Genomic DNA, 24,238 nt, shown 5'->3' with positions numbered 1-24,238 from the left:
CTTTCTGTAGTCTGGTTTGAAATGTCCTCGTTTGCCGCATCTCCAACATGATTCGCCTCGTATATTTGGCTGGTTAATCGAACTGACTTCTTCGTTCTTTTTCTTTATTTTGTCTGGCTTGAACGCTATCGCTGAGATTGTGGTATTCCTCTGAGTCCCCGTGGGTGGCTTGTAATTCTTTTCTTGGACTAGGACCCTCTCGTAGTGATTCGCTAGTTTGATCAAATCTGCTACGGTCCGTACGTCGCTGCGTCTGATGTAGTGTTGGTAGTCTGGCTTCAGGTTATAGTACAGTCGATCCAGTTGACTTTGCTCGCTCATCTGGCCGTGCCGCTTCATCATGGTCTGTAATGCTGTGATGTATTCTCGAGCATCTTCCTTTATACCTTGAACTCGGTGCCTGATCTCCTCCTCTAATCTTACATTTATATCTACTGGCAAGTAGAATTTCTTTAACTGCTCCTCGAATTTCTCCCAGCTTCTTCAGTTCGTCTTGTTGTTGCGGTACCACATCAGCGCGTTGTCCTCTAGTAGTATTGGAATGCACTCCACCAACTAGTCCTTTGTAATTTGATAGTTTAGTGGTAGTTCTTCGATTCTCTCCAAGAATGTCATCAACTCTTTGTCTCCATCAAAAGTTGTATTTTATTTCCTCACTCGGTCCTTGATGTTGAGCTCTGGTACACCCTGTGGTGCTGGAGGTCTTTCCCGTCGTGGTGTTACAGAATTTTTTCTCCATCTCTCGGTTCTGTCCTGTTGATTGAGCTGCTCACATAGCATCCTGATCTCGTCCTGCAATGCTTCGAATCTCGCGTTCTCTCTCTGCCTTTGTTGCTCATATTCTCGTTCTTGCTCCAACTCTTGATCTCTCTCCGCCTCTCGCCTCATTCTTTCACGGGCCTCTGCTTCTTGTTGTCTACGGTCACGTTCAGCTCTTTCATTTCTCAGTCGTTCACGTTCTTCCTGCATTCGCTCGATTTCTCTTGCTCGATCCTCGTGATCTATTCTTTGCGCCCGTTGCTCTCGTCCTCTGGCCCTCTCAGCTTCCATGTTTGCCAGTCGTCGCCTTGCTGCTTGCTCGGTACGCAGTTGCTCCTCTAGCTCAACCACTCTTCTTGCCTCTCTTTCTCGTTCTAGCTTCTGTTCCGCTTATCTCCGCTTGGCCTGCTCTTGCTCCCGTAATAGCATTGACTTGACTTCCTCATATGCCATTTGTGTTGTTGGGTGTACTCTCTTCCTGCTTGCATCCCTTGGGGTTGAGGCTCCTGATTCTTCCAATCCCACCCGGCTGTTTGGTCTCGACGTGTCCCGTTGAGTTCTGAGGCGTGTTCTGCTCGTATGTGGTGTTGCGAATGTTGGAGTTGCTGTTCTACTAGCAACTTGCTCTGTAGACTGGTCCCCGTGATCTCCTGCCACACTGTTTGGTCGGCTGGGTTGTCTGCTGTTGTTGAGGCTGTCTTCTGCTTTCTCCTGGAGTAAGGCGAGACGTAGTAGTCTGCGCAAATCCTCCCTTGATGCTTTCATTTACACCGAAATATTTCTGCTTGTCAGCTCCGCTGTCAATCACTGCTTGGTCAGTTGATATATCCAAGATATCTTTAGTTTTTGATTGTTATCAGCCATTTCAATAATTTAAAAATATATATATTGGACTGGGCCATATAAATCAACTATTTTTTTTTTCATTCGATACTATGAAAATATTATTCCTGATGACCAAAAAAAATTATTATGCAAGTTTGAGCCCTTAATATTGATTAAGACTCGTAAATTATCTATCTGAAAAATTTGAGCAATGCTTATTCTTGAAGGAAGTTGAATTCCCTATAAAAAACCTCTCTTAGTAAGTTGACCTAAAACTAGCCGTTTCTTTATAACCGTGCCTTAAATATTGATTTGTTTTTTAAATTCTTTGTTTCTATTTTGGATTTTTGTAACTACTAGAAATATTAAAATTTTATCTAGTCAAGATACATATTTTCGAAGGAAATTTAATGAGCTACAAAAAAAGGTCTCTTAACATTTTTTGGTAAATTCACTCCTTCAAAAGTTATTCAAGGTTAAATTTGAGAAAAAACGACTTAAATAACCGAAATAACTTTCGGAGGAGTGAATGGAGCAAAAAATGTTAAGAGACCTTTTTTTGTAGCGCATTAAATTTCCTTCGAAAATATGTATCTAGACTAGATAAAATTTTGATATTTCTAATAGTTACAAAAATCCAAAATAGAAACAAAGAATTTAAAAACAAATCAATATTTAAGGCACAGTTATGAGGAAACGGATCGTTTTACGTCAATTTACTAGGAGAGGTTTTTTGTATGGAATTTAATTTCCTTCAAGAATATGCATTGCTCAAATTTTTCAGATAGATAATTTACGAGTTTTAGGTAAAAAATGAAATTTCTGCCAAAAAACGAATAGTCGTAACGATACACCTCTTAAAATCAATATTAAGGGCTCAAACTTGCACAGTAATTTTTTTTGGTCATCAGGAATAACATTTTCATAGTATCGAAAGGCAAAAAAAATAGTCGATTTTTTTGGCCCAGTCTAATATATATATTAGGGTGTTTCATTTCCGGCAAAAGTATTTTTTTCTTGCTCATCAAGCAAAATTTTGTTCTTTGTGCTAAAACAAAAATTCCTGCCAAGTTTGAGCTCTTACTTCCAATCCTAAGTACTTTCCATTTGATTTCCACGATTTCCCATTTAAAATACACGTAAATTAAATTACTTCTTTTTTTTCAATTTTCTAATTCTCAGCTGCGTTTTATGATATCGGCTCGGTTTTGGTCGCAAATTGTAGGACATTTGGTGTTCTTCAAAAGTGCCCATAGTAACTTAGCTGTAATTCCAGTTGTTTCACTGATGTTTGCTGAGGAAGTCATTTTTCGTATCAAATTGACCTCTATAGGCTTGCAGAACGTAAACCAATGAATGCACACCAAAAATGTGAATAGGAATTTTATAGGAAATTTTAATCCCTTCAAAAAATCTCAATGAGTCAAGTCGCTAAAATTCATACTTCAGAGTTATAGGAGTTTTAATAATTTAAAGAATATAATATTAAAAATAAAAAATGACAATTGTTATTTTATTTTTTAAATTATTAAAATTCCTATAACTCGGAAACTATGGACTCTAACGACTTGACTCATAGGGCTTTTTCGAAGAGAATAAAATTTACTATAAAATTTCCATTTACATTTTTGGTATGCATTCATTGGTTTACGTTCTGCAAGCCAATAAAGGTCAATTTGATACAAGAAATGACTTCCTTAGCCGACATCAGTGAAACAGCTGGAATGACAGCTAAGTTACTATGGGCACTTTTGAAGAACACCAAATACTCTACAATTTACGACTAAAACTGCGTCGATATCATAAAACGCAGCTGAGTATTAGAAAGTGAAAAAAAAGTAATTTAATTTACGTGTATTTTAAATGGGAAATCTTTGAAATCAAATGGAGAGTACATCGGATTGGAATTAAGAGCTCAAACTCGGCAGGAATATTTGTTTTAGCATAACAAACAATATTTTGCTTGATGAGCAACAAAAAAAATACTTTCGCCGGAAACAAAGCACCCTAATATATATATATATATATATATATATATATATATATATATATATATATATATATTTAGTGGATAAGGGTAAAATTTAACTACATTAAAATAAATTATTTAAACCAACTAATAATGATAAATAAATGTTTTATTTATCCAACGTAATTAACACAGTAAAAGAAAATTATACAAAATTAAAATGCTTGAATGCGTGCTCGCAGCTCAGCGGTGTATCTTGTAATTGTGTCATGTTTTTACGAATGAGGTAGAGACGGAATATGGAAAAATCGATCTTCGGCGTAGATTGCCGAAATTGATCGATCGTAATTACTGTAGCAACGCGACATATATATAACTTAATCCTAGTTGTGGATTGGCTCACCGGATTGCCAGGATTCTAGGATAGGATGTAATGGTGGTGACGTTACTGTTACTAGTTAAAATTGGCCAAAAGACTTTTTTTTTAATATATATATATATAAAGATTTATTGAAAATAGCTTGAAACTAAGTACACAAAGACTAAAGAGAAAATAATGTAAAAGGTATAATGTATAATTGTTCCGTGCTCCTCAGTTTATTCTGCTGCTATTTGATGGTAGACAGCTTTTCCTGCACACATAAAAATTCACATTGCCTCCCCCCCCCCCCCTGAAAAGTGTTTACGTCATTTGCGGATAACCAATAACGAAGAATTATGAAGTAACGGTGTATTTTACGTTCGAATAGGATAGAAGATTTGCACAAACGTACCAACTTTTCACCGTCAAAATATTGTAGGCTTTTTCAACTTGTACCATAAATTCACTACAAATTCACAGTGATTGTAAAATTGCCAGAGTGTAGAATAATGGTGATTCATGAAAAAAAATTTTTAATTTTTATTTAGTGTATTAGGGGCTATTTACGAATTACGTAAGCGCTTTGGGGGGGGGGGGTGAACGTGGAACTTTATGTATGCTTACTGTATCCGAGGTGTGCCATTTAAGAAATCTTGCGTAAGATTTTTTTTTAAAGATCAGTCGATAATTCAGATAATTTCTAAAATGCGTCAAATTTTGGTATTACCTTATTACTATACTTGTCGCGCTTTTGCTTAATTTACTTTTATCAAAGCAGAAGAGCATCCTAAATAGGTATTGTTGAAGTCAGTACACACAAACATTAAATCTAGCGGGAACATTTGATACATTTTATACCCATAGGTATAAAGGTAAAAAAGATGAAGTGTATGTACAACAGTTTCACATTAATACTTATAATATCTTAAATTTGTTATTAAAAATAAATATTATTCGGTGATAGTATATGGTTGGTAGTCTATTATTTAAAATGATATAATTATGCTACCGATAAATATATATTGAAAATTTAATATATGGGCAGATCCATTATTTTTCGACGAAAGTGTGCGCGCGTAAGTAACTGATTTGACCGCCGATTTTTTTTTCGAAAGTAGATTCGAAGCAGAACAGATTCTAAAATTTTCAGCTCAATGCGATCAAATCCAGCCGCTGGAATACAGTGATCGAAATACAGCTACACAAAGTCGATTGAATTCTCAAAAATCGCTGTTTTGAGATAAGCACAACTTTTTTTTATCAGCTCGAAGTCTTTCAAAAATTCCAGGGATTACACATCATTCTGTTCCCAAATAGCCCTGAAAATTCAACTTTGGTTTTGACCTATCTTCGGAGCTATGAATTTTCAAACCGTGAAATTTTCAACTTTGTATGGGGTTTTTCGGACTTTTGTCATCAGTTTTATATCATAATTTTACAGTATCAATTGATACTTTTTCGAAATCTCACAGTGAAGAAAGAGGCTAAATGGTTCTGTTTTAAGTAAAAATAAAGAATCGAGACGTCCGATTTTTTTTCTATGTCGAATTATTAATAAATTCATGTTTTTTTTATATGTTTCACAAATGATATTCAAAATGAGTTTTTTTACACTTTCAACAATGATTATATCATGTTTATTTCAGTCAATAACTTACTGTGCCTCATTTTCAATTTCCCGCCCATTTATTATAAATAATATTTCAAAGAATTTGTACGAACCAACAGTCAACATGTCTTGCATTGCTTAGTGCTGCACATTGAAATATTTTGATCTTGAGAAGCTTGGATTCAGACGAGTCGTTATACACAATGAGTTTCTAGTCCGTGATTGCTCTGACAACGGTTTTGTATATCTGTGGACTCTTGCATTACTTTGTCCCCTAATACTATGCTAGTTCGATCCCTATTTTTATTATTTGAGAAAATCATCAGTATTGTGTTTTCTATGGGAACTTCTAGTCCTTTATTTTTTAGCCACGTTTCCAATTTTCTAAGCGATTTCCGCACAATTCTTATGATTAGACTTTAGATCTTATAATAGGATGTAGATTACAAACATAAAAAAAAACCGCTAGAAAAGCCAAGAGGAAGTCTTGGAGAAATTCCTGCGACACGGTAATCCCGGAAATGGAAATTAACAAAATGTGGAGATGCATCAAAAGTTTTTAACGAACGCTGTCAGGCCGAGCAAGAACATATTCTCTCCAAAGAATATGTTTTTTCTCGATGCTTATCTATTATGAACATGTCTTCTAACTGATCTCATTTAAATTTTAAATAGTAGTAGACTAAGAATCCTGCCTTGTAGTAGACCCTTGTTAGTGGTGGCTGTCTTGATTTTTCCCCAATTAATCTCCAAGTGTCGCATTCTCTCCACTAAGAGTCTTTCAATTGCTCGAATAAATACCTCAGGAATATTCATTTCTCGCAACTCGTCGATTAAGGTTGAAATATCAACGTTATCAAATGTTCCTGAAATACCTAGGAACAGAGCACCTATGTATCTTCTTTTAATCATGGCTAGATTGGTTTCTGAGACTAGATGAGTGATATCTATGCATGCTCTGCCTTGCCTGAATCCATTGAACTCGTTCGGTAACAGCTTGTGCTCTATCCACCAAGTTAATTTGTCAGTTAAAATTCTTTCCTATATCTTCATCAAGCAGTTTGACATGTCGATCGGTCTATATCCTTAGTTAGTTTCAGAATAGGTTAGTTTCAGAATAAGGCAGACTTTATACTCCTTTCAAATAACCGAAATTGTGGCATGGCTTAGTAAGTGGTTGAAGAACTTTGTGAACATTTCTAGCGCGGAGATGGGCAGTTTGCCTATAAGCTAATATGCGGTATCATCAATACCTGGAGATTTTGTTTTTGTAAGTTCCACCGCAGCTCTTGTCTCTTCTAAGGTGATAGTATTCAATAATATTTCGTTGTTAACTTGTTGCCATTCTGGGAGTACTTCTTGATAATTATCCTCTCTCTGGTGGTAGTTTATTGACCTCTGGTTAATTGATTTATTGATTGCTAAGTTGATCTCTGGGTTCTTTGGAGAGAATACGTTCTAGCTCGGCTTAACACTCAGCCCTCTTTTAAAACTTTTGATGCATTTCCATATTTTGTTCATTTCCATTTCCGAGGTTATTGTGTCGCAGAAATTTCTCCAAGCCTTCCTCTTGGCTTTTCTAGCGGTTTTTTTTATCTTTGTACGCTTGTACAGCATCTGCGTATTTTCACCAGGTTACGTGAAGAAGCGACACACAGCCAACCTTTTTGTTTCCAATTTTTCTTTACAGTCCTCTACTTATCTGGTGGAAAGGCATTTCTGTGAGTTATTTGTTAATGATCATTATTATTTGGTGCTTTCTCGTTAGGGTCAGTTTCTTTTTCTTTTGGCTCTTCCTCGGCTTTTTTAATGATATTTATGAATTGCTCGTATCTGACAGGGTTATAAGTATCAATCTTTTCTATTTCTTGTTCTACGTGCTGAATTTTAGATCATTTATTCCACTAGTGTTGAGTTTACGTGGTTGTTTCTCCTTGTAAAAGCTTAGAGCTCCCACGTGAGTAAATGTAGGTGGGTGATCACTCCCCATATTATCTTTGAACGTAGTCCATGTTGCCTTGGCGTTTAGCTGGTTGTCAATAATAGTGACATCTGGTGCATTGACTTTTTTGGCATTTTCTGGCCCTGTCATTCTAGTACGCGTCCCGTCATTGATACTCATGATGGTTGAGTCTTCGAGAGTCTCTCCAAGTACCATACCTTGCTGATTAGGGTTTGTACTACCTCAAGCTCGACTTTGAACATTTAGATTACCACATATGATGACGTTTTGTAGTTGCTGTAATTTATTCACTGTATCTTCCCATTGAGCGTAGGTTAATGATGCTGTAGAGTCTGGAGGATAATTGAATTTACAAAATGATATACTTCCTTCTATGCTTCTGTTTACAAGGTGATATATTCCAGTTTTTCGGTGAGTTCCAGTGTGGTGATTCTGTTATAGTACATGTCGCCCTTGATGAATCACGCTACTTCAGCCCCCGTTGTATTGGTTTTCCAGTCAAGGCGTATGGTGTTGAAACCCTTAATCAAGAATGTCCATTTAGGTTTAAGCTAGATTTCTGCAATCTATTAGATGTCGATGTTGTACTCATTAATAAAGTTTGAGAGCAAGTCCCTCCTCTGGCAGATGCTTCTGGCATTTTACCGGCAGAGTTATATGATGAGATTCTGGCTCTAAGAGTACTCGATACTTTTATTGCTGATCTCACCACCTTTTTAGCAACTCTATTCCTAACGTTATATTTGATAATCACTTGTTCTATGCCCCAATGTGTGCACTGATTCAATATAGCTTCGTGGTCAAGACCAAAGTTGGCGCATTATGGCTCCTGGATGTTACATTCCTTGTTCGAGTGAGACTTACTACTACATCTTTGGAACTTAGTACGTTGATTTTTACAATCGCGTTTTAGATGCCTGAAGGAGAGACAATTGTAACTCATGACTGGTCTGGGGATGAAATCATTTGTTGGCTTGGAAATGAAGTAGATAGATGCTCTTGCCAGGAGAGTCCTGTTTGTAAAGTTTAATTTGACAACAGTAGTATTTTCGAGAGTAAACGACGGAGTTTCTATCGTTCATGTGGGTCTTCACTCGTCTTTGTATTCTTTGGACTTTTGCCAGTTGAATATCCTGCTGATTTGAGACTGTAATTGTCTTTATAATTTCCTCTTTTTTTGGGGTGAAGTCAAATACCTTGATTACTCTACTATGGGAGTAGATTTGTATTGGAATGTATGCTATCCAATGATCACATATTTTGGTTTTTATTCGCTCCATAAATCTATTGGCTTCAAGGTGATATTTAAATACGATCTAATATTTTTCTTTACCTATAGAAACTAGGCTCTCCATAGTTTTATAATACTCTTGGAATTTTTTACCCGTAGGCATAATGTATGGGTTTCCCAGATTATGCCCCTCTCTCTTGTCAGCCACATAGACAGTGAATGGGTAAATCTCCTTGTTATCATACCTGTTGCTGTCGATAATTCTCCTCTGCGCTGCTGTAAATATGTGTCTTTAGTCCTCTTTGGCTCTTGTTTTTTTCATATCCTTAATTGTTGTGAGAGATTTTTCGGCTTTGCGTTTTGTGTTTGTTTCTGGATCGGTTGCTTCAGTAGTCGCTGATGACATGGTGATTGTGTATTTATTGACACCCAGACAGATGAAGCGTTTATAAAGCAAACAAAATAGAATCGTGTTATTATTTATTTTAACAAGTGATAAAATAATGTAACTATTGCTACTTCTAGTGGTACTATATATAGAACTGTTTTGTTTTATTTTATTAAAGCAAGAGATTAAAGAATATTGTAAAAGGAGTTTTAAGTTATTTTCGTATTTTTATTGTGACGACAAATTCACCACGGATATATCTTTAGCTTCAATAATACTATTTGATTTTCAGAGTTCAATTGCTGATGATCACCATATTTTGGAACAGGAGAATACATTCCAACAAGCAAGTAATCAGCAAAATACTCTTCGCACAGCTCTGAATCATCACCATTATTATGGTCGTCGTGCTCCTCGAGGTCATAACCGTGGCAATAGTAATCGTCGATATGGTGATCGATTTAAGCAATCCGATTCTGTACCTAGATGACATTGGGTATATAATCATAATGTTAAAATCGATGTATTCTAATATTCACAAACCTTATGTCAATTAAATTATTAATAGTGGTTTTTTCTTGACTAAAGTAAATCCAACATTGTATTAAATAAAATTTATTTCAATTTTTCAACTTAATTTTTCCGTTAATTTCCTTCATTCAATTAAATTATTCCCTGAAAAACCAATCGTATAGAAATATACATAATAGCGTATTTCAAAAAATAACAAATTATTTTTCTTTCTCGGAAACAGGTTCAGAAGTTTCATTTAGATATAAAAATATCCCCGTGAAAATAAGAGCTTTTATTATGAACATTAAGAGGTTCACATCGCACTTTTCTATTTTCTATAAGAGTAACATGGAAAAATTTTTTTTTTGCATCTTTTGATTTTTTTAACTAGTTAAAGATGCCCCGTAGGGAAAATCTGCAGACATATTTTAGTAGAAAATTGAATGCTCTAAAAAAATCTCTTATCATGCTTTAATACATCCATTTGTTCAAAAGTTATTGGAGCTTGAAGTAAAATTTATATTAAATTTTCAGAGCTTTTCACTTTTTCGGCAAATCTATTGGACTTATATGCAACTTAAACTGGCCGCCAGCATTTTCAGAGGATATAGAAATGAGAGCTGACTTTACGTTGTCTAAAACCCCTTGTTTGAAAAAAATGAAAAATATATGCAAACGTTCCAAAGGTGCTTGATTAGCGAATATTTTTGGCCCTAATGGACCTTAAAAGTTTTACGGTTCCACAAACAGTATTTCAGAGTATCACGAAGTTAGTTGGAACAAAAGAAAAGTTTTCAAGATCAAAGTTTTTACACTTTCAACACCAATAATTCCGGTGACAAACTTTGGGACCTATATTGCTTTGATATCCCAATGTAAGATGTCATGGACCATAAGAAAATAATTTTTTAATTGTCATCTTTCGAGGCCGTCGGAAGCAAAAGTTGAAAATAGGACCCCCAGAATTTATGGAAATACTGATTCCGGTCGTCGAATTTTGGGACTTACCTTTGTCTGATAACGATCTTAGGAGACTTCTGGACAAAAAAAATGACTTCTTAATTGCCAACGTCTGAGGCCGATAAAAGCAAAAGTTTTAAATAGGGTCCCTAGAAGTAATTGCAATACTTATTCCGGTTTTGGACGTTTTTTCTGTCAGACAACAAACTTAGTAGCCACCTGAACCTAAAAAAAATCGGTCTGTCGGTTGACCCTGCGGGCCAGCCCCAAAACTTCCCGCTGTTTTCGACCTCAAAGAGCTCGAAAACATTAGTGTAGATATATTTTCGAGCTCTTCGAGCTCGAAAATGCTATCACATGCAATTGTTTTTTTATGATCTTTTCAAGCTCTAACAAGTTACCTGTTATGCTGAAGTTTGAAAATTTAAGAATCGAAAATCATCAATGAAGCGGTTTTTAAAATTTAGTTCCTGATTTTGTTCAGTAAAATAAGTGTATTGAGGCAGAAATCAATGTCGGGGATCAAAATCAAGATTTAAATAAATTTTGACTCATGTAAGAAACAATAAAATATGAAATATCCGATAAAAATATTAAAAACTACGTTTTATCGATTTTTTTATTGATAATATGATTTAAACTAAAAACCAAGTTCGATGACATTATATGATCGAAAGAAACCATAAAAAAGATGAGTTGGTATGATATCAGGCACATTTTAGTACGTTATATTCTGATTTATCCGGAAAAAATAACATAAAATGTTATTTTTTTAACTTTTCAACGCCGATATCTTTTGAACTAATCAATCGATTTTGATCGTTAATGTGGCAATCGGCGCGTTTTATTGAGTTCTAGAGCTGATTAAAATTTGAAATCGATCGCGTCAGTCGTTTCGAAAATATTTAGAAAAAACCGTTTTTCACTATTTCTTTCTCCCGCGATAACTCTCGAAGGAATTATCCGATTTTGATGTTTGAGGTGGCAATCGACGCGTTTTATTGAGTACTAGAGCTGATTAAATTTTGAAGTCGATCGTATAAGTGGTTTTTGAGAAATCAATAAAAAACTAAAAAAAAAAATTTTTTTTTTTTTCGTAATTCGCAAATATTTTCGAGTCTATTCGATCAAATAATTTGAAATTTCCAGGAAAGTTGAAGGCCAACAAGCTCTTTCGATTGCCACCTCAACCATCCAAATCGATTCATTAGTTCAAAAGTTACAAAGAGTTTACAAACATACATACATACATACATACATACATACATACATACATACACACACACACACACACACATTCGGACATCATTCTGGAAATAGTCAGAATAGCTTGCTAGGACCTCAAAACGTCGACATCTGATGAAAACTCGATTTTCGAAAATCGGGGTGAAAACAATAACTTCCCGAAATTTTTGAAAATCGTCGATTTTCTTAGCGGGAAGTTAAAAAGAATTTTTTACTTGTCAACGTCAGAGGTACGCTAGAGTATACGTCAAAATCTCAGTTTATTCTTCGTAAAAGAAAAAAAGTATGGTGTGCAAATAAAAAAATCGGTGCTGTCCGATGAGTTTAAGCTGGAGTACCAAGTGGTCCAGCGGTTACGGACGTCCAATATCGACAGGCCAGGATTTTTTTGCGTAATAAGAAAAATTTCTTTTGTAGACAAAAAATTATTGGAGTAGTTCTAAAAGTCTCAGCTAAAGTAGCAAGTGATCTTGCGGCCATGGACGTCCAATATGCCAGTATAATTAATATAATGTTATGAAGATACCGGCTAATGGCCTAGTATCAATAATAGATATATAATGTAATCGCCTGATTCCACAGTTAGAAGCCAAGTGTTAATTAATTAATTACCTGATTATTAAAGCGTCCAACTGGTAGCCCGATCTGTCCGGTTGTGTCCCTCGGCCTCAGTCACCCTGCACTTATAATTTTGCACCCACTCGCCTGAATTCGGCAACTTCCGAAAAATTTAGACACTCCTACTTACGTCTGTGGGACTGACAGACAATCCCCTACGATTTCCGCTTAGGACGGCAGTCGCACTCTACCCCCGACAACCCTGGGGTAGTAATAGTATATATCGACCGCGCGCATGATAGAAAATTATGGTAACTGAACGCGGAAAATTTTCTCTGTTACACTGCCCTAATTGAAACTTTAACATTTTTATTTTTATAGTTAAATCCATCAGTGTTCAATACTTTATATTCCTCTATGAAGTCTTTCAAAAATAATTGACAGCTTTCGGATTTTCGTTGCCATGATAAATTCCAATAACAATTGTTTTCAATGCTTTGGGACAAATTTCAGCAAAAATCGGGTAAAGCTGACTTGTTGAGCTTTATGCTATGGGCAATCTATCGATATTAACGTTGATTAATATGAAATTTGACAATGTTTTTTCATCAATAAGTCTTAATTGATCTCTTAAAGCTCTCTCCAAGCCATAGTGAAAATGTTCACCTGGAGGCACTTTACGGATTGTTATTGGTTTTTCGAGTGTACAAAGTAATGTTTGAGGATTAGAAGGTAACTTATAAATTTCTTCAAAATTGTAAGTTTTCAATATTTTCGATAATGTACTAGTCGCATCACGTGTTATATTTTAATCACTAACCTATAACATTCTCTTCTATTTTACGCGTCCCACGGCGGAGTGTGGTTGGCGCTCAATAGCCGTTATGGCTCTCTGTTGGTGAAAAATAACTGAAAATAAAATAATAATAACCGAAGTCCCACCTGAAGATATCCCGAATCTCCCTGGACACACAGCTCTGCTCAGGCTGGGTTAGACAGTCCTAGTTGGGCGCCAGTTTGTGTGGCTCACAAACAAAATTAACTCAAAATAAATACAACGGAGAAAAATGAAAATGAAAATAAAATAAATGATAGGGTAACAGTTTCAGATTTTAGGAAAAGGAAAGCAAGAAATAGATAGCAGTATTGTAAATAAATAAAATTTAAAGTAATACCGGGTTGATGACCATTTGTTTCAAATATATTAAATAATGGTATCGCATAACCAAATAAACAATATCAAAGATAAAATAATAATAGTTTACTTACAAAAAAAATAATGATAGTATGCATATACAAAATTATAATCAAAATAATAATACTGAATAAACAATAAATATATTATCCACAATATCGGCTAGCGCGTGTAAATAATACTATCACTCGCCCGTGATATTAAGAAATTACTGCTGTAATCTTAAGATAATCTTTAAATAGTTTAAGTAAATATTTCGTACAATTAGACCACTGGTGAATGCTATACACTATTCACAAAAACAATAATCGCAAAATAATAATATAATAATAATACTTAAAGTTAGTAATTATTACGTAAAATAATATCTAGAAAACTCTTGTATTACTCACACGTGATGAATAAAAAGTAATGACGCAGCAAATGATAATTATAGCAGTGACAAGTTACATCAATACTAAGTGATAATGAAAAATAACCAAACATTTATCACAATCAATATTTGGTAAAATAGTACTGAATATTTTGACTGATTGTATTTGTATTTACTGAGTATAATATTCACGCATTCCATCATATGCTTATGACCAATTATTAATACTCAGAATTCACTATCTCTCTTACTCTTATGCTATAGACAAATGATCACCAACTCGGGAACCAAAATTACACGCCAATGTATTAGCCAAAAAAGTACTTACAGTTTACGTATTATTCAACTCTCTTGGTTGCACGCTAATACGGTAAATGTATTTTCCTTTATGTGGTTTACCAAAATACTCAAATAGTGCCAATGGATTTATATTATCTACTCAAAATACCAAATGGCGACAAAATTATAATTATCTTAATGTAACAGAGCACACACGCTACTCTTACAGAGACTTTCCCACGTCTGACCATGGCAGCACGTGAATCTCATGCCGGCACCTAGGCCGACGCCATTTTGTCGTATATCTCACTTTGACCAATGGAGATATACAACTGTCGCATGTTATATTGTACAGTACCACCAACGTTATATATAACTTTGGCCGTGTAATTTAACAAGTTCCCGACGCTAAACGACCAATTGTATTTTTCATAATTAATTGTTAATATGATTTACCGATAAATCAACCAATGATTTATTCACAAAACTAATAAATTTATTTATAATAATTCCCTCGCGGTTTTAAATCACGGTGGAAACATCCTGGGAGTGGAAACATGGTGGAATCACGGTGGATCCACGGTGGATACAGGGTGGGTTTGTGCCATTTTATCACCCTGTACCCACCCTGATTCCACGGTGTGCCCACTACGATATCATAGCGTACCAACCCTGATTCCACGGTGTACCCACTCTGATTCCAAGGTGTGGCCACTATAATATTATAATGTACCCGCCCTGATTCCACGGTGTGCCCACTATGATATCATAATGTACCCATCCTGATTCCAGGGTGTACCCTCCCTGATTTCACGGTATACCCACCTTGATTCCATGGTGTATCCACTGTGATTATACCCTGTATCCACTCTGTACCCACTATGATATTTCGGTGTAACCACTGTGATTCCAGGGTGTACCCACCCTGATTTCACGGTGTATCTACTGTGATTCCACGGTGTATCCACTGTTTACACGGTGTATTGACTGTGTACCCACTATGATACCACGGTGTATCCACTGATTACACGGTGTATTGACTGTGTACCCACTATGATATTCCGGTGTATCCACTGTGATTCCAGGGTGTACCCACCGCGATTCCACAATGTACTCACCATGATTAAACAGTGTATTTGAGAGGATTAAATTCATAATAGTTTTTGAAAAACTTGTGAAAAAAAATTCTGTACTTGCACTGTGAAAAGAAATTTCCGATTTTTAAAAACACTGTACTTAACGCTTTAAATATTTACATTTGTTTTTGATATTGCATTGCAAATTCCATATAGTACTTAAAATACACGTTTTAGAATTTTCAAGTATACGGATTAGATTCTCATATATTTTTTTTAACTGTCTAATGTTATTTTTTTAATTTTCAATTAGATGAATTTAAAAATTCAAAGCACATATTTTAAAATTCGAAAGCGTGTATATCTAATTCTGTACGACACTTAAAAATAATTTTAAATAATTAAATTAAAAATGAAAATGTGTGTATTGATTGCGTTATCTGAAAATTTTTCAAAAGTTTAACTCCCAAAATAAAACGCCATTAACTTCTGAAGAATGTCTTTTATCAGCTAAGAAAGGGTCCATAAATTTCAGCAACATCAATAAAGGTCGGGATCAAAAGTGTTCGATTTGGCGTGGAATTTTGCATATCAACCTTGTATAACAGTTGAACGGCTCACCTGATTGGAATGTCGTTTATAGAAGTCGGAAACGCATCACTGAATTTCTCGAAAATTTGTTAAGATTTACTTGGATCGATTTTGATTGATCTCGGAAGTATATTTTTAAAAGTTTTTTTCATTTTTAGAATTTCTTTTAGACTCTTATACCCGATGATTCAAAAAATTAATTAGATCTTCTAATAAAACAATTACGTTGATTGCCTCAATTGAGATTAAAATCGGTTATTTCGTTCAAGAGACAAACATAGAGGTGGCGTTGACTCATAATATCAAAAAAATCAATAGGCTAACAATGCGTGAAGGTAAATAATTAATTTTTTTTATTCAAAATTGTTAATTGTTATAGACGTAAACAGTTATTAATATCTATCATTTTTTTCTTTATTTTTTACAGTCAATATTAGGCACAATTATCCTTACGAATAGTCTATATTACTTTGTTCATAAAAAAATACAAAATAAACATTTAATTAAGTTTACATTATTTGATTATCGTACTTATTTACATCAATATATCTATATACAATTGTTAACACATTTTTATAATATTTTCATAGTAAGTACTTAATGACCGTAATTGCAATCACATCATGACGACATCTTTATAAGAACTGAAATAATGTGTTGCGAACGAAATGCAGGTACTTTGTGTAAATCAATACACAGAAAAAACAGTTAACTTGATTCGAAAACTTTCTTTTGGTTTCAAATAGTAAATTCGATTGCTAAAAAAAATATATTTTTTAAGCGAAATTGAAGATTTTTTGGTTTCAGAAAAAAAATTCTTGGCTAAAGAAAATCAGTCATCTCACTCCAAAAAACCAACGTTTTGAGCGAAAAAAAGTTTACTTGCACCGATAAACTTTTTCTTGCCCCAATATATTTTTTAATTCAGGTTAACTGTTTTTTCTGTGTGTGAAATCCGAAGTTCAAAAACTGAGAAATCTCAGCCAGTTTCCCAGCAGTTTGTTTGTTTAATTACATATAAGTTTTTTCCTGCTTCAATCAGAACGGCTGGTTTGATCAACGTTGATTCCTTAACAAAAATTAAATGATTTAAAGTTTTCGCTCGTTGGACATGTTGAATATTGAATGCATGTCTGACCTGTTGAAAACATTTGATGAACATTCCACCAATTGTTTCATCATTAATTTGAAACTGAATCATGTTAGTTATTATACCAAACGTCCCATTACCATCACAAATAACAGAGTTACAGAATTTTAGCTTTTTCATATTATCACACGTATAGTTTTGTCCGTTCAATTTGATTTTTTTGAAACATTTTATATTTACAGGATCATAACCTACTTTATGCAATGCAGTTCGTTCTTTATCTGTAGGAGCTTGAGTTGTAAATTTTCCCAATCTAACTAAGCGATTTTTAACATAATAAACGTTATTTTGCTCAAAATGAATTTTAATTTGCTTTGCAACAAATTTTTTTGTCTCATGAGAAACTTTTTCATCATACAAGGTATTTATTAAAAACTTTTTTATGAGAAAGCGCGTTGCGATTTGTTCAGTTTGTGCGAAAGAACTTGTAACGAAATCCACAATTGTTTTATTCATAGACTCAAATGTAGATGCTTCATGTACCCAAATTGGGCCGCAGTTTCGGACAACGTCTACTAAATGCGTCATCGAGTGCATGTTGGAGGTCATATTTTCAAGACCGAAATATTGTTCAAAAAGTTTTATGTATGCTTTCAATAACAAGTCACAACGATCCAAAATATCTGAAGTGATGCATTCACTATTTAAGTGATGGACGGCTTCTGATAAAAGTGCAAGGTGGCTAACGTACTTTTTAGGCAATACCTCTTTTAGGCAAATTGGACTGTAATCTAACCAATTACGCCATTCCGAAGCTTTCCATTTTTGATAACTTGTTATCGATCTTGGTTATCGATCTTTTTATCACTCACCTTGGCAATTTGCAAATCATAAAATCTATGCTAACTGCTAAATAAGCATCTAATTTATATTTTTATACTTTAACAATTTATAATATTATGTAATAATACCATGCGTGAAAACAATAAAAAAATTTAACAGATATATTTATATTCATAAAATTTCCTATTTATTCGCGGTCGACTACTGTCATAAAGCTACTTGTAATAAGCCTCTCTTTTCTACAATCACTTGTAGAATCACTGTGGGTACACCGTGGAATTACAGTGGATACACCGTGGAATCAGGATGGGTACACTATGATATCATAGTGGACACACCGTGGAATCAGGGTGGGTACAGCGTGGAATCAGGGTGGGTACACCGTGGAATCAGGGTGGGTACAGGGTGATAAAATGGCACGAACCCACCGTGTAACCACCCTGGATCCACCGTGTTTCCACCGTGGTTCAAATCCGCGAGGGAAATAAATTTACGGATGCCAACTGTTGCGTTGACGCGCATGCACCAACCAATTCAAAATAATCAAAGCACATATATGAAATGCGCATTTATTTTCCCAGCGCTACAAAAATCCAAATATACACGCAAATTAATCAGTGAAATCTCCTGATTCAAATACAATTTATACCTAAGAAACCAATAAAGTATAATTAACGCAATAATTAAATAAAATCTTACATGTAAGCAACCAATAATTATAATAACAATGTCGGATGAGACGTGTGAGCAGCGTGTGCTGCCCTCTGTTGCTCACCGACCTGATGCGAGACTGCCACGATATCTAAATATCGTGACAAACCTATAACAATCGGTACACCTGAGTCACCACTCAACCGAACCTTAGGTTCAGTAATTTTTCTCTTATTTATATATTTTATAAGAATTAACCTGGAGAATTCGGAGCACCGTCACCAAAAATAAAATAATGCATGAGTTTTGTACATATGTGTGTGTTATATATGTGTACGTTGTCCATATATCTACGACGCATTTTGGGTTTGCTATGAACTCCTACAGAAAAGTATGCGAGTATGAGCGGTCAAGTTACAAGAAGGAGAGACGTTAATAAGAACAAGCAACTAGAAAATAGTGCGTCTTTCTTTCTCTATGCACGGCTGCACCACCACGGCCGGTCCCTTATGAGGAATCCACCGACTCAATGTCTTCCAGATGTCTCACGAAAAGATTTCTCTGAGTCATACGCGGCCGCAAGTCCCTCGTCATGATAAAAGTCATCGTAAAGGCCTCAATAAATTTGTCAAAACATTTTCTTGTTCTAGTTCGACTCAAATTTTCACGACTTTTCTATTTAAACCATCTGTTACTAATAGGTTTCACACTCTCCCGCGGACGCTTACTATTTCTTTTTAACGTAGAAAGCTTTCTCTAATTTTATTTTATTTTTTATTTTTAATTGCATTTCTCAGAAGTTTCTAAAATATCAGTAGTAAATGTCACCATATATTTTGAAGAAACATTGTTTTTACAGAATCTTACGGTCTCCCGCGGATTCTTACTTTTTCCTTTTCCACCATAGAAAGCCCTTCTATTTTAAAATTTTAATTACATTTCTCGGAATCACCTAAAATATTGGTAATAAATGTCATCATAAAAACACAGTCTCCAAAAAAATTACATGATCCCTCGCAAAACCTCTCCGTTTCTTTTCCTATTCCTGAAGATTTTCATCTCCATTTTGTATTGTTTTTTAAAATTATACTTTTCTACAGTATGAAATATATCGACCATAAATGTCATCATTTATTTTATACTTTATTATTAAGAAGTCCATCGCGGACTTATTTTTCTATTTACATCCTGTTTACTACAAAATCCCAAGAACTCCCGTAATAAAAATGCCATTCTCAGCTGTTCAAAAGTAATTAACCCTTCTGTGTTATTTTCCTCTTTGCTTTTAACCCATTCTCTGTATCATGCAAGAGGCATCTTCGGCCTCACTTTTCTTTCAAACCTTTTCATATATAAACCCCGGAAAAATAATCAAAATCACTCATTACCGCCGTAACTAAAACCCTTTTCGGATCTATCTAAATCCACGAGTAAGACTCACTGAGTCGATTTCAAAATTCGTTCTCATGACGCTCCACGCCTAGGCAATCGGGGGCCCTAGATCAATAATCGTAACTCGATTCTTTTACTTAAATTCTAAATTACGTGACTTAAATTTTATTCTTAAAACCTTCCTCGTGAGGTCCTACGCCTAGGCATTTGGACTCCCCGGTTGGATACCTAGAGTAAAATCATTTAAGTTCGCATCAGATTTAACTAAACTCTTTCACGTGACGTCCACAGCCTAGGTGCCCCGAGTCCTTGTTCGGGAATAGTTAATCCTTTATATATATATCATCATAGATTCACTAGAAAGCAAAGTCGGCCTATTAATTCAGCGTGAATAGCATTCTCGTGAAAAGATTCAATCTGTGAATCTCGATAAATATTATAAAACATTGTAAGTCCCCTGTGTACACAAATTCAAATTGGTGAATCTGAAGTGAGTGTGTGTGCAGGTATATCAACCCATTGGGGTAAGTTTATTATTATAATATTTGTAAAATTTAACCTGTCAATATACTACGCATGTTTTTGTATGCATTTGTCTTTTCATTTACTGTCCTTTTCTCTGGCATTTGAGTGCTGGTAATTTAAGTCATAGTAATTTTAAAATAAGACAGAGAAAGAACACGGTCTTCTCGAGGGCCCATATTCATCGACCCAATATCCCTCTCGCTTAGAAAAGTCCCTGACCTACCCTAATGCCACACAGGTCATTGAACGGGACTGCCTATAGTACATCCGCTCGGTACAAATAGACAAATAAGTTGTAAAACAACATGAAATTATAAACATTCTTATATCGGCCACGTGGCTGGAGATCCTTGGTTGGATGACAGAATAAAAATAATTTCATACATTAATATATTAATTGAAAATCGGTGCCGGATCTCTCTTACGTTCTCACACTAACCACGTGACGTTCAATCGAACTCCTTGGCTGAGTTATAGGATAGAGAAAATTGACAATCCGAAATTAAATAATAAATTCAAAGTTACCCTTTCGACCGTCGCCTTCACTCACTTCGATCGTGACAAACCCATCGAGCTAATTTTGTTGATAAACTTAAGTTGTGACGATGAAGTCTGTTCACTGGGATGACTATTAATCATCAGCGGAGGACAATGCGGAAAGCGTTTTACGTGATTTAAAAGCATATTTTAATAATTTGGCACCGGCCGAAACCTCGCGTCATGGACGGCGTTCTGTTTTCTGTTTCAGAGACCTCAACACTTGTTCCCACGTACTGGTGCGAGTTGGACAAATTGGACCATCATTTTCAGCTCCGTATGAGAGTCCATTCCAAGTCGTCACGCAACACGATAAAGACTTTGTCGTGAACTACAAATGCTCAAATACTGCGATTTCCATCGACAGACTGAAACCTGTCTATTTCGTAGCCGACGACGCATAAAATTATTTTTTTTTTATAATTTAAACCCGTTTAAATTCATTTTTTTGTTTATTATTTATTGTATTCTCTCTAGTTAGTATTCTCCCCTCGCGGTTTTGATTCACCCTCGAAACACCCCGGAAACACGATGGAATCACGGTGGATCCACGGCGGTTACACGGTGGGTTTTTTATCATGTTATCACCGTGATTCCACGGTGATTACACGGTGTACTCACCGTGATTCCACGATGATTACACGGTGTACCCACCGTGATTCCACGTACACCGCGTAATCACCGTGGATACACTGTGGAATCTCGGTGAATACACCGTGGAATCAGGGTGGGTATACCGTGTTACCATCGTGGAAACACCATGTAACCACCGTGTATACACGGTGATAAAATGGCACAAACCCACCCTGTAACCACCCTCGTGATTCCACCGTGTTTCCACTCCCAGGGTGTTTCTAGGCTGATTTAAAACCATCAGGGTCTTCACATAGTAGCAGACATGCTCAAATTATTTTTTATTATTTTTTTTTTTTTTTGCATTGTAAATATTCCTTATTGTTTTTCATTTGTAAATAAGCATCCCATTTTTTTTTTTTAAGAGGGAAAGTACTATAGCGACCACGTCACTACTTATATTATTTGATATTCATAATTTTGGATAAGTCCGTCAATCATCGATCGTCATCGATTGCCAAATATTTTCCCCTACGCGGATACGATATTCGGTAGCAACAGTTCACACAACTACGCAGTACAGTACACGCGTACAAAAGAGTGATTCACGGCAACTAGCTAACACATATCTAATGCAACCAGCATTATTTTGTATTATATAATTTATTAAGTAAAACTAATTATTTATTACTCTGTTAATATAATCAATTGGAGTCAGATAATTTATTTATTGTAGTGATTAAGTTCCAAGAACCTCATCCCTGTCACTACATATATATATATATATATATATATATATATATATATATATATATATATATATATATATATGGGTCATCCTCAGATAAGACGTAAATCGCTTATTGATCAAACGTGGCACGATTAAAAATTTTAAAATTCAATTATATTTTATTATGCTTCGATTAAAACAATTCTCAACGTGTCTGCAAGTCGGTCAGTCAATTTATTGATTTTATCTTGTTTTATAAAAAACCAGGGGAGATATTCAATCCAGAGAAGAGACTGGATAAACAATGTGCCATGTTCTGTAAAAATAAACATAATAATCGAATTTTTCCAATGAACTCTATTGTGAATATATTTATACGTTAAATTAAAGAACAATATGCAACCTTTAAACAATAAAAAACCAGCAAAAAAAATTCTAGTTTGAAGTTTTCATATCTCCCCTGGATATCGTGTCTTTCCTCTGGCATGTACAGGACAGGGGAGATACACACAGGGGAGATACTTTTTAGTAACAAAAACAGAAGTAATGACAAATGCATTTTTACTACGCGATTAACCAAGAAAACTTAGAAACTATACCCAACAAGAAGTAAATATACAGATGAATTAAAATTTTTTGATAAATATTTTTAAAATAAAATTTACCAGGGGAGAGACTTCATTCACTCGTTCTCAACTGTATCCACAGAGAACAAAATGACTGCGCACCTAGTTCCAATGGTGCTGACTACAAAGTATATACTCAATGACGTTCATTCACGGTCTTCAATTCCCGTGAGTCGGTAAACAAATGCCAATTTTACAGGAAAATAACCATGCCAGGGGATGAGACGCAAAATGTGGCGGACAAACTTAAAGGTAATTTTTCTTAAGAAAAAAAAAATATCATGTAATTTTCCTCGCTTGAGAATTTATTTAATTTATTTTGTTGAAATACATAATTTAAATAATCTATTTGATTTCTAAGCACTTTAAATTACTAATACACAAATAGAATTAGCTCGAGGACAAGCCAGGGGAGAGCTATTTTCTGACTTTGAGATGAAATTGTGACTAAATTAAATAAAATTAAGAAATAAATTTGAGTGACCATTTACATGAGCACGAATTTTTAGAGATGATCAAATTTTTTTGAAAAATATGATTTTTTACCGTGGACGTCGAATTTACGTCTTAACTGAGAATGACCCATATGTTATACATAGGTTCATTAAAAGCATTAAGAAGTAAAAGCAATAAGGTCCAAGATGTGAGTAGATATTGTTTTTAGAATGGCCTAAAGTATAATATATTTATACATATATTTATTAGAATGTAGTGAAACTTCTTTATATATATGTACTTAAATCTATGTAGATATCTTTAAAGATCGACATTTACTCAGATCTGCTTGGATACACTTATATATTCTTGGATATAGCGAGATCTGTTTGGATCTCTTTGGATATTTTCAGATCTGTTTGGATCCGCTTGGATCGTGTCAAAATTTGAATTCAAGCATATCTGACTGTTTGGATCCAATCATATATGCTTGGATCTAAACATTTTTTATCGGGGAGTCAAAGGTAATTGACAGAGTTGAAGTTATGGTTTATAAGGTTAAAACAAAAGTTTGTCAAAGGTTGAATAAATAAAACGTTAAAAAGTTTTAAAATCAATAAATTTCATTTATTTATAAATTATCCTTCTTTTTCCTTTTATTACAAGTATAAAATTACACCGATCCTGATGTATTAAGATCCGGTTCCAAAAGACCGTTAATACTTCTAGTGGTGCCTTTAGTAAGGACGACCAGAGTATCAGTACACCCTGTTATAAAACCAAGAAGAAAAATGGAAATAAAAATCTATTGAACTTTTAAATATTTTTTGTTGAAAGTCTATTTAAAATTGACAAAAATGATGTACGACTTTATATAATTATCTATATTTTTTATTTAGTTATGAGCATTTAAATGTTTTTTATCTAAAATTTTTTAAGAA

General features: G+C 34.6%; 1 protein-coding gene across 10 annotated transcripts in view; it reads left to right on the top strand.

The window, feature by feature from the left end:
- Positions 1 to 9,742, top strand: part of LOC103571651 (E3 ubiquitin-protein ligase RNF25) — a 40,212-nt gene extending 30,470 nt beyond the window's left edge. For all 10 annotated transcript variants that reach the window (XM_014442845.2, XM_014442844.2, XM_053738047.1 and 7 more), the window contains one exon: positions 9,398 to 9,742. In XM_014442845.2, the coding sequence (XP_014298331.1) occupies positions 9,398 to 9,595 (198 nt within the window). In that variant the 3' untranslated portion in view covers positions 9,596 to 9,742. The remainder of the gene's footprint in view (positions 1 to 9,397) is intronic.
- The last annotated feature ends 14,496 nt before the right edge of the window (positions 9,743 to 24,238 follow it).

Source organism: Microplitis demolitor, chromosome 4 (genome assembly GCF_026212275.2).
Source record: "Microplitis demolitor isolate Queensland-Clemson2020A chromosome 4, iyMicDemo2.1a, whole genome shotgun sequence".
NCBI lineage: Eukaryota > Metazoa > Arthropoda > Insecta > Hymenoptera > Braconidae > Microplitis > Microplitis demolitor.
This window is presented reverse-complemented; position numbering and strand designations above follow the sequence as displayed.